The sequence below is a fragment of the Epinephelus moara genome, chromosome 16 (assembly GCF_006386435.1).
Source record: "Epinephelus moara isolate mb chromosome 16, YSFRI_EMoa_1.0, whole genome shotgun sequence".
In the NCBI taxonomy this organism is placed as follows: domain Eukaryota; kingdom Metazoa; phylum Chordata; class Actinopteri; order Perciformes; family Serranidae; genus Epinephelus; species Epinephelus moara.
In genome coordinates this window covers 1,715,356-1,727,841 of record NC_065521.1, presented here as the reverse complement: position 1 = coordinate 1,727,841, position 12,486 = coordinate 1,715,356, and the positions used below count along the sequence as shown (strand labels likewise).

General features: G+C 39.4%; 1 protein-coding gene across 1 annotated transcript; it reads right to left on the bottom strand.

Moving 5' to 3' along the window:
- Positions 1-141: 141 nt before the first annotated feature.
- On the bottom strand, positions 142-12,155 carry LOC126402720 (uncharacterized). The gene is made up of 9 exons (XM_050064923.1): positions 12,020-12,155; positions 11,634-11,701; positions 10,377-10,483; positions 8,213-8,440; positions 6,066-6,146; positions 4,259-4,364; positions 3,969-4,098; positions 2,372-2,618; positions 142-561 (listed from the first exon to the last, which is right to left on the bottom strand). Exons 2-9 carry the CDS (start codon positions 11,668-11,670, stop codon positions 316-318), a joined length of 1,182 nt encoding a protein of 393 aa, XP_049920880.1. The 5' UTR covers positions 11,671-11,701; positions 12,020-12,155; the 3' UTR covers positions 142-315.
- Between the last annotated feature and the right edge of the window lie 331 nt (positions 12,156-12,486).

Genomic DNA, 12,486 nt, shown 5'->3' with positions numbered 1-12,486 from the left:
TTTTCTTAACTTAACTGACTGTTTTACTGTTTGCCTTTACCCACTTGATCAGTCAAAAATCTCACATGTAAACATTCTGTCAAAACACCAATGGTCTGTCCTACAATATCTCAAAAATATCGATATCAGGACATTTGTACAAAAAAATGAAGGAAAATTGATTTTTCGTTTTTGTCGTAGCCAGCTCGCCTGAAATTTGCGGTTTTCTCTGCGTTCAGGGATGTAGTGATGTTGGGATTATTGAGGTTGCCACACAAACCCACTACACGTTCTGTTTCAAGTCCTGTTGGATGTCAGGAGACAAATAAAGACAAATCAACCAATGTAGGAAGCACCGCTGTCATTCTTACATTCATATATCACCTGTGAAAAAGGCGAGAAGTGATCAAATATTTTTTCCAGGTAGTTTTCTGTACCTCTCACATGTGCGGTGTTGCCATCAAAAAAGATTGTTATGGATGTGGACTGTATCTTGGCAGTAACTCCAGTATGGTCCTTGGAGAGCTCCACACCATGAATCACCTGAGTCGTTGCGTTGAGTATTACTGGTTGGTCACCAAACTACATCACAAGTGAAAGAGACACTTGCTCAAACATCTCAGATACATACATGCATGTGCTTTGCATGTTCCCCCTTGGACTGTGAATTCTGTGATGTTTATTGGTATCTTTCTTACTTTACTTTAATCCACACCCCGTACAGTTATCATGAATGTTAAAATTATATGGAGACAGATTTGTATCAATATTATTTGTGTGAGCAGTCTGATAATCTGTGCCTGAATGTATAAATATAAAACAACTTCCACGAATACAAAATGTCACCAAAATATCTTGCAAATATAAAACAAACTCCAATAATAATAATAATAATAATAATAATAATAAAGACTCAGTGTGTGTAAAATGCAAATGTGCAAACACAGAATTGAGATTCACAAATATCTGTTTCAAAGTTGTAAATGTTAAAACTAGAAAAGCACTCGGAGAGCTCGGATTTCCCTCCATTTTATTATTTTATCCACTTTGCTTCAACCGATCACCACCAAAATTTTATCATCTGTTGCTTGTCCCATTATCCACCTTTCCTGAAACTTTGATCAAAATCTGTTTAGAACTTTTTGAGTTATTTTGCAGACAAACAAACAAACAAACAGACAAACAAACAAACAGACCAACGCCGGCGAAAACATAACCTCCTTGGCGGAGGTAAACATCAACAAACACAGATCTGCAAAAACACAAAAAAATTCTACAAATAATTTTAAAAAGTCTGTGAATACATCACATCAATTACAAATAAATGAGAAACATTTGTGAATATCTTTACCTCCGCCAAGGAGGTTATGTTTTCGCCGGCGTTGGTCTGTTTGTTTGTTTGTCTGTTTGTCTGCAAAATAACTCAAAAGTTCTGAACGGATTTTTATGAAAGTTTCAGGAAAGGTGGATAATGGGACAAGAAACAGATGATAAAATTTTGGTGGTGATCGGTTGAAGCAAAGTGGATAAAATAATAAATAAAGTCTATGGTCTGACAACCTCAACAGCAATTAAGACGGTGAAAATAGCGCCATCTGGTGGCCGAAAAGCACTTCTTGTTCTACTTGCGAAATATTGTTGTAATTCTAAATTTGAAATGAATGTTCTGTGTTAGAAAAAAAAATAAAGTGAAAAATACAAAAAACATATTATATTCTGTGTTGGTACAAAATAAAAACGCCACAGTGTCTCCATGGTGACAGCATATATAACCTCATAATGATAGTGATGCAAATAACCTAATTGTGATGCAGTCTGCAAAATCTGATGCAGAGGGGGAGGGAATATCACCTACTTGGCGGAGGTCTGCACTCTCTGAGTGCTTTTCTAGTTACAAATTAGTTTTGTGAGTTCACAAATCTTTGTATTTGGGAAAGTAGATTACACTTTAATACACAGATAGTTGATCTGTTCACACAAATAATATTGAAACAAATGCATCTCCATAAAAAAAAACAAACTATGGAGACCAAAACAGTTTTTTTGTACCAGGCTGTAAAAATGTTTCTCTCTGCTGTAGAGTTCAGTATTTTAACATTGGGGTCTATGGGGACTGAGTCGACATGCAGTCAGCCTCAAGTAGACATTAGAGGAACTCCTGCATTTTGGCACTGCTGCGCTGGCTCCATTTTTGCCACTTGTTTCTTCTCCTCTATATCTCAGAGGGACAGGTGCAACCACACGTCTTAACTTCAAATACATCAACACAAAGTAACTCTTGGCATGTAATGACCAGTAGTGACTGATCAAATAAAGAAGATCTACCGTTGATTTCTGACACAACCCTATAAACACAGAGTAATTTGCTTTTAGATGGACTGTGGCAGCTCACCCGAACTCTTCCACCTTGTTCAAAAAACATTGGTACACCCGGTGGAATCACCGTCAGTATCAAGTGGTCCAAAAATGCCACATCTTTGCGGCGGCGCTCCCGAAAAACTGCCAAGAGCTCAAAACTCGAGTTTTGTTCAGACTTAATAATTGTGTACGGACACCGATCTGGGATAGAGTAGTCCTTGTTGAAGAAATCGATGACAGTGGAGCCAGTCACAGTGCACACGACCTTGGGTATAGCGCATCTGATGGAGATGGAAAGAGACAGAAATTTTGTGACTTTTTATTTCTGATGGCAAAATCCAAAGAGCACAGAGACAGATGTTTAATCTCATAAAGACATCTTCTCCCGTTCATATAAATTTTAAAGAAAATGAATCTGTACTTGATACTTAAAGGGGCACTCCACTAATTAGACACATAAATATCGGGACTCATAACAGCGAGAACCATCCAGCCAGAGGAAAGACTTGTATAGTGTAATATCTCTCTAATAACTCTAACATCATACGCAAGTCCATATCAATACATATTTTGAGTTTGGCTGAAGCGTTACAATATTAGTTATAAATTGGGGCTGTGGGATGCTGTAGGGCTGCACAATGGGAAATGTAATGTTCAGTGTTTTCAAGCCTTTCACTTGCACAAAGCCGACACATTTCTGCAGTTTTGGCACAAACATCTACTTGGACTCAAGGATAAACTGATTAAAATTTGGTGGTCACGTGTCAAGGTCAGTGTCCTTGTGTCTCATTCGCATGAATGTGATATCTCAAGAAGGCCTTGAGGGAATTTCCTCAAATTTGGCACAAACATCCACTTGAACTCAAGGATGAACTGATCAAAATTTGGTAGTCAGAGGTGGAGGTCAGTGTGACCTGGTCCATCACATTCTTGCCGATGTGATATCACATTTTTTTTTTCAAAATTTACCACAAAACATCAACTTGTAGTCACTGATTAACTTATTTTAATTTGGTGGCCAAAGGTCAAAGGTCAAGGTCACTGTGTACTTGCAACAATCTTATTCCTGTGAATGCAATATTTTAAGAAGGCTTTGAGAGAATATTTCTTCAAATTAGGAACAAAATGTCCACTTGGACTCAAAGATGAACTGATTGTATTTTGGTCAGAGGTTATGGTCACTCCGACGTGGTCTGTCTCATTCTCATGAGCACTAGCGTGAACTCTAGTCTAACCTTCACTTTACTGAGGAAAGTCAGGCTATCTCAGCCTCTGCTGCTGCGATTGAATCATTTCTTTATCTTTTATAGTTCAGTATCGCTGGAGTCCTTTCATGATGACTTTAATATGTCTAAAATGGTGACAATACCTGAAAAGGACTATCTGTAGGTCGATGCTAAATCAGTGGAGTGATGATTTAAGTTTTATAGATAGAAAGATTTTTCAAGAATAGAAACCACTGATAAAGCCCGAATCTGAATAATATCAGAACTTCCTCATCAAGTGTTTGTTTTGTGTCGTTCACAGGTGATGTTTGTCTGAATATGCATCGCCTTCATTCCACTTCATTTAAATAAGTCAGTCAAACCTTTATTTAAACTATACTTTAAATATAAATCAAACATATTTACATGTTGTTGCCATGGCAAACCTCCCGGCCATGACATGTACTGTTAGGTCTGACCACTGCAGATGTATCACAGAGCACGTTGGTGCAGATGTCTGGTATCACTACCGCTGAATTAGCTTGAATGGGGGTACCTGGGGGGAGATACAAGGTTTAGGAAATTAATTAAAACTTCATCAACAGTGCAAAATGTAAGAAACAGAAATATCAGTCATTTTACATTATCACAGTACTGTTTGATAAGATCCCTGAAGAGTCCAAGTCTCTTCTTTGGGAACCACCAGATTTGCCTACCTAAGTGTCGGCATCCACTTGTCTCCAGGAAAACAATGTCAGACACTTGCTTTCCAGTGAATGTCCAGTTCCCTGCAACTGAGCCATTAACTGTTGTTGTTATGGTCTAGAAAAGGATTAGACAAAAATCAAGGTTACAACTTCTGAGTGCACAGTGTCAGACTTGAATTCCATTTTTATATATAGATTACTCCAATTTTAGGACAGTTTGGTGGGACAGTGAGAACAGTGGTGACCTGAGCATCAGATGAATCAGTGGCTGTATGACCAGTCGGTTTAGTTCCCAGAATGGCAGGGCAAATTTGAGCAGCAATCCAAGAGCAGCACAGTTTTCACTTAAGCTCCACTTCCCCAAACCCCCAAATATGGAGACATAACACTTTCATTCAACTGAAACTGAGTGAAAAAGAAACTGTCCTGTAAAAATATATGCCTGATAAAGAACCTAGCACACAGTAAAAAGGTTTACATGCATCTACCGATATAAACCAATGAAAAAAAGCTTCCATCTTCCCTCATTGCCATTCCATGGGTAAGTATATGGTCAGCTACAGTTGCATTAATCCCATCAGATACTGTCCTTCCTCTCGCTCTTCTTCTACTCTCCCGTGTCATCTGTCTCTACCTTAGTGTTTCTTAACAGGGGCACTCAGAGAATGTCGAAGGGCTCTGGAACAAAGTTTTGAGGGAGGTATCGATGTGCTCTGCTTTTCAATGCCGGTTTATTCGGACATGTGCTTTTTCACATTTTTATCGTTAGACTTGCTTCTACCACCATCAGCATCTGGGGCATTTTTCCGATGAGGCCTTCCCTGCGAAAGACGGGGCTTTCTTTTTTCTGAATCACTTGCGGCACACTCTTGTGCTTCAGACATGCTCCTCCATCAATTCTTTTAATGTGCATCAAAGTGGTATATGCCTCTGCTGTGGTGCTTTCTCTTTGCATAGGTACAGACATCCTTTTGTGGTTGTCAGGATACTGGTGACTTGTTCACAGCTTAAGGTGGTATTGACAACTGGGCATTGGCATTTCCACCTAGGGAAGTGTGAGCTGTGTGTGTTTTAGCTGTGATGACTTGAGTTAATGAAATTGAATGCCAGTGCTTTCTAAACGAGCACATTACAGTGATGTATGAAGTGATCCGTGTGCAGAGTTTTTTTTACAAAAAGTTCAACAAATCTGTGAGCAGATTTTTGCTGAAATTGAAGTCTTTGAAGTGAGACACGACAAAAATCCGACACCTGATTAAGATCTAATTTAACATTTCTCAAAACAAACCACAACAAGTAAGATGTTCCACTGCAGTGTTGACATATTTCAGGAAAAATAAGAAAGCATTTAGAGTTTTATGTAGAAATCTGCAAATTATCGCAGCATTTTGCTTAAATTTAAGCTTTCTAAAAGTGAAATGAAGTTCCCCCACAATTTATTACAACAAAACTGAGAAAACATTTTGATTTTCATTGAGAAATTTCGGAAATTCTATGAGATTTTTGCTGAAATTTAAGTTTTTCTGAAAAGGAGTGATGAGAAATGAGAAACATCCACCTGAATTGTTTTTTTCTATTTTTTCACAAGATTTGTCAAAACTAGCTACAAAAATTAATAAATAAATCGTTTGGGCAAAAAGGGTCTGTCTATTAGTAGATTGCGTCATATTTTGGGTTGTTGACATAATAGGCCCACTTATGGTGTGTAAGTGCTCGGAAAAAAGTCCTTGCCATACAGCAGATTGGTGTGAGGACCAAAGTTGCCATAATAACAGACTCTGGACCATCTTCAAAGTTTTGTCTCACATATACTTACAAAGTTAGTAGGAGAAAAATCTTGGTCTGCACTCATCTTCAAAGGTGATAGTTGATCAAAATTATAGATCTCCATAATCAACTGAAAGACATACGACAGAAAATATCAGGAAATGTTTTCCAAAATATTTTAGGAATAAAATTTGATTTGAAGTCTCTCATTCATGAAATATTAGTAAATCTGTGGGTAGATTTGCATGTAAAAAAACCTATGCGGGATCCATGAACCCCACTGGAAACTCTTTGATTGTAGGCACGTGTGTATGTTCATGAATGCCAATCGATCGTAAACTGACTGCGCATTCCCACTAGTCAGCAATTAGCATAGATCCCCACCCATGAATAGACAATGACCGCCATATAAGGAGATGGTCATTAGTATGGATAGGTGCATCCTGTTGCCATTTTGACAAAAACATTTTATTTTCTTCTGTTAGTAGTGGTTTGACAGGGGCAGGTACATCAGAGGTCTGAAAAGAGGTAACAGGCAACTTTGTGTCCTCTGTTAAAACAACTGTCCAAAAAGTTGAATGAAAATGGTTCAATATGACAGCTACAGGAGGCAGTCAAGCGCAAGCTCAGAGGGTACCGTGATGTACGTGTTATATTAAATGTTAAATTGCTGTACACATCACTGACACCATCACTGACAGCTCAGTGTCCGGTCAGTAACATGGGTCTCACAGTCTCACCACTCAAACAGATGCATTTGTGGAGTTCTCTCTCCTGACTGAAGCAACTGAGAACGGGACGTCAGAAAATGTAGAAAACACACAATTTGAATAACTTCACGTTCTTAAGAAACCTAATGTGAAGCTAAAAATCTGTGAAATGATAACTAATTTATCTAAATATGTTTTGCATCTGTGTAGCGTGAACATAACAGGGCATGATATGTATTAAAATTGTAATTTCTAATTATGATGAGCAGTTTATGTGCAACCCTTATTTACACAAGCACTACGAGCAGTCAGACGCAGGCGCTGATTTTGTGAGTACCTACAAAGAGATCAGAGCTACGAGCACATTGATGAATCCAGAAATAAACGTAAATTTCCTTCCTTTGAACAGTTTACACACAAATTCTTTTCACTAATGTTTCATGAATGAGACCCAGTGTCTTTGAAAACCTCTTGCACTCCACCCCCATTTTGTAGCAAAAACGCCTAAAATGACATACCTAAATTAAAATGACTGTAGCTTCTGAACCGCTCTGACTACATGCATGCATGAGGTCTTGCCAGAAAGAAGATTTTGATTTTGCCTAAAATAAAATAAAAAATGTGTTTCAGGATGAATAACTGTCTGTGGCTTCATCTGAGCAGGTAAATGACACTGTGGGGCTGTAGGCACACTATCAATGAACACTTGTTTCAAATTTGAAGAAGACTGCTCAAAGTATGACCATTCTACAGTGTTTTTTCCATGAAAAGATCCAGGCGGAGCTCCAAAAGACAAGTGGGTCATTCTGCTTCAAAACAGTACTATCAGTGATCAAACAACACTCAGCCAGCTTCAAACATTGTACCTTATTGAAATCAGGTGTGATTATGATAGCTGATGTTGTTTATGACACAGAAACATCATAAAATATCACCAAATAAAGCCATATGAAACGTGAAAGTTATGATCCCACACGGTATATCTCTGCCATAAATAGTGGTAGGAGTGAGACTCTTACCTTTTGAATTTGCATTGAATTTCCCCTCGGGGATTAATACAATATATAAAATTAAATTAAAAATTAAAATTAAAAAAATTAAAATTTTATAAAAGAGCTAAGTCCCCGCTAACAGCTCCACATAAGATCGCGAGTAATCCTTTAACTTTTCCCGTCGAAAAACGGCATGACATGACTTGTCACCACTCATCGCGATTTTGGACTTTGTGTGTTTAGACTGCTCTGGTGTGAAATACATAATAAATAAAAGAAAAACAATGTTATTTTTGAAAAGTCGAGAGCTTCCTGAATCCGGCAATACCAAACATCACATGGTTTGATGACGTAGTGCGCCTGGGAGATACCATTTAACAGAGGAGGAGAGGAGTGAGGACGTCGGCGTCCTGGCGGAGTTAGAGAGGTTAAAATGTTCATTGCGTATAAACAACTGGTTGGACAGTCGTTAAATCTGAAAACAGATGACTCACCGTGAGGTTACTTCCGTCTTTGAATTCTACTTTAACAAAGCAGTAGGAAGTGGAGCTGCTGTATCGCAGATTTGTCACGATTATACTTCCAGGGCCGTTGAATTCGTCGACTGCAGACACACGGACTCTGTCTGAATTCACTCCGTTGTCCACCGACAGACAGTCTAGAGCAGTGGCATTCTGGCTATCTTTGAAACAAACTGCAAGGCCTGAATTTATAAACGACACCTGCAGGACACAGAGACATGAAGTAACAACGATATTAAGGCTTTTTACTAAGGACAGGGTTTGACTCAAAAACGGCATCATTTACAAACATACTTCATTTCATTTGTTTTGTCTTACTCATACAAAAGCACAAATGGCGTCTGATGTTGCAGCTGGTAAAAGCTCTTGACCCTCATCCATTCATCCCTCACCCTTTACATTCATCGCTTCATCCCTCAACCCTCACCATTCATCCCTTGACCCTCACCCATTCCAACATTTCAGTGGAATTTTCAATTCAGCATTTGTGCTTTAAAGGAGTATGTTATGGGATGAGGGTGGAGACATGAATGGATGAAAGGATTAGGGGTTGAATGGTGAAGTGTGAGGAATGAATGGTCGAGGGATGAGGGAAGAAGGCAATAGGGATGAAGGTATAAGGGAATGACAGGATGTAGGATGAAGGGGTGAGAGGATGAGGCTCAAGGGATGAGGGGTTGAGGGATGATAAGATGTAGGGTGAAGGGATGAGAGGATGTAAGATGGGTATGGGTTGAGAATTGAAGGGATGAGGGAAGAGGGTTGAAGGTCAAGGGTAGAAGGGATGAAGGGATAAGGGTTGAGTGATGAATGGATGAAGGGTGAGGAATGAAAGGGTGAGGGTCAAGGGATGAAAGATTGAGGTCAGGAGGGTCAAGGGTAGAAGGGATGAAGGGCTGAGGGTCAAGAATAAGGGGTCAGGGATAAATGGATGTGGATCGAGGGATAAAGAGATGAAAGTGAAGCGTGAGGGATGAATGGGTAAGGATGAGAGCTGAAGAATAAAGGGTGAGGGGTGAATGGGTGATGTTCGAAGGATGAGCTGATGAGGGTCAAGGGTTGACGGATGAATAGATGAAGGGTGAGGGATGAAAGATTGAGGGTCAACGGTAGAAGGGATGAAGGGATAAGGGTTGAGCGATGAAAGGATGAAGGGTGAAGGATGAATGGATGAGGGTCAAGAATAAGGGTCAGGGATAATAAATAGATGAGGATCGAGGGATAAAGAGATGAAAGTGAAGTGTGAGGGATGAATGGGTAAGGATGAAAGCCGAAGGATAAATGGTGAGGGGTGAATGGGTGATGTTTGAAGGATGAGCTGATGAGGGTCAAGGGTTGACGGATGAATGGATGAAGGGTGAAGGATGAAAGATTGAGGGTCAACGTTAGAAGGGATGAAGGGATAAGGGTTGAGCGATGAAAAGATGAAGGGTGAAAGATGAATGGATGAGGGTCAAGAATAAGGGTCAGGGATAAATAGATGAGGATCGAGGGATAAAGAGATGAAAGTGAAGCGTGAGGGATGAATGGGTAAGGATGAGAGCCGAAGGATAAATGGTGAAGGGGTGAATGGGTGATGTTCGAGGGATGAGCTGATGAGAGTCAAGGGTTGACGGATGAATGGATGAAGGGTGGGGGATGAAAGATTGAGGGTCAAGGGTAGAAGGGATGAGGGTTGAGCGATGAAAGGATGAAGGGTGTGGGATGAATGGATGAGGGTCAAGGGTAGAAGGGATGAAGGGATGAGGGTTGAGCGATGAAAGGATGAAGGGAGTGGGATGAATGGATGAGGGTCAAGGTTTAAAGGGATGAGGGTTGAGGGATGAAGGGATGAATGTGAAGGGTGCGGGATGAATGGATGAGGGTCAAGGGTTAAAGGGACGAGGGTCGAGGGATGAAGGGATGAATGTGAAGGGTGCGGGATGAATGGATGAGGGTCAAGGGTTAAAGGGACGAGGGTCGAGGGATGAAGAGATGAATGCAAAGGGTAAGGGGTTGAAGGGATGAGAGATAAAGGGTTAAGGTTCCAGAGCTTTTACCAGCTGCAACATGAAAGTGATGAACACATTAATGCATAAATAATTATAATCCAATAATATAACACACATTATTCTCCACACATGCTAATTTTACTCACTTGCACCCAGCTGTATGAATGTCCATAGAAGCTGATTGGACAAACGATTCTTGTCTCTAATGAACCAACCGTAAATGGCGGATCACCGTTGGCCTGGCTGGCAGCAACTACAACGTGAATATAAAGGAAAAAGAAACATCATATATCAGTCTAATCAGGACCAACATTATAATTCACACCTCTGATTCATTTATAATGATTTAATAAATGAGCACTTAAAATATATCACTCAAGAAATGTTTCCATTGTTTCCAATTGCTCACAGAAAGTTACAACATGTACCTGTAATATTTCACAGTAAATTACATTATTATCACCTTGAGGGCTGAACTGTGATATTTGACCATATTCTGAGTTTTACTGTGAAATTCATGCAGATGAATTTAATCATTTTTACAGAAGCACACGGCTGAATCACATACCATTATATCACAGTAATGTAATAGGCTTTAACTGTGAGGTCACAACTGAATATCCTCCTGAGACCCTGTGTCCTCATATGTGGACGTCACATTTTGGGTTTACTCGACCTCATCTCTGCCATCTTGTTTCAAGATTTATATAAAAAAAAAAGTTAAGATATTCAAAAATGTTTTTCATTTATTTGGGAATAAATTACATTTACTCACAGATATTTTCAAACTGTATTTGTAGATCCGTTTTATATTTCCAAAATAGTTTGAGGTTACAAATATTTTATTTTTGTATAAGTTGTTTTATATTTTATACTGTAGATTACACATTAACACACGGACTGTCAGTTTGTTCAAACAAATAACACTGAGACAAATGTATCTCCATAAAATTAGCTAAAGAGACCAAAACTGTTTTATTTATTTTTTTATACCAGGCTGTAAACATGTTTCTTTCTGTTGTAAAGCCTCAAGTAGTCATTAGAGGAACTCCAGCATTTTGGCACATCTGCACTGGCTTCATTTTTCAGCCCTGTTTGTTACATCTTGTTTCTTCACCACTATATCTCAGAGGGAAAGGTGCAAACAAATATAACTCCGTAACATCTGTTTCTGTCACATTATTTGGGCTTTCCTGAATAGCCGCATTCGTACTGTCGGGCCGTCTCACTTTTAAACCCGCCCAGCGATGCAGTCATTTTTGCAGAGAGGATTTGACTTTTAAATTACTTTTAGAAAGAAATGTGTAAAATCTGCTGAATATACACGAGTCATCAAACACATTTAGAATAAATGTTATATTAAAGAGCACCAAAAAGTTTTTTTTTTTTCAATGGCTGCTTACCAGCCAGCAGGAGGAGCAGTGCACCTGGCTTCACCATAATGTAGCCCCAGCAGTAAACTGTTGGAGAGCTGGGGGAGACACAGATCACATAGCAAGTGGAAAAACATGTTATTTAATCCCTTCAATAAATTCCATACCCCACACAAGTATTTTAATGCCTTTCTTGCTTACTGACCCTGACTGAACACTTTAAGCTGTACCTTATTCACCAATTTAGTTTTTACAGCAAACGGCTCCATGTGAACTCTTTCAGATGAGGCCCATGCAGTCACAGTGAGCAAAAACTCAGTGACAGCATCATGATAAAAGCAGAATGATTTTGTAAGTGCATAAAAATCGCTACATGAAGACAGACGCAGAAAGGAAGGGCGTGCAGCTCATCTCACCGTCTAGGAGTTGGGTGGAGCAGCAGGCAGATGAAGCTCTGCAGGTGGAGGTCGGTGTTGAACCCCTCTGGGATGTTTCAGCTCTGTTGCAGATGTGCCTGCTGTGTGTCTTTCTCTGCCTCTTTTTATGCAGGTACACACACCCCTGAAAACTGACGTAAGTTTTAGATTCTCTGAGTATTTTGACTCCCCAAACTGGCTTTTTGTGATCTTGTATAGTGACAGCATGTCAATCTTACTGTCATTACATAAGAGCTTTCACAATTGATGCGATGTTTTTGAGAAAATATTTTGAAAGTTTTTGACACCCCAAACTGGTTTTATGTGACCATTAGCTTCCCGTACCACTCAACACTCACAGAGGAATGCTTTTAGCGACTATCACAATCTGTGAGAAGCCCATAAGGAAATATTTTCCTGTGTGGGCTGATTCACATGGCCAAAGTAAACATTTCTCCACTAAATCT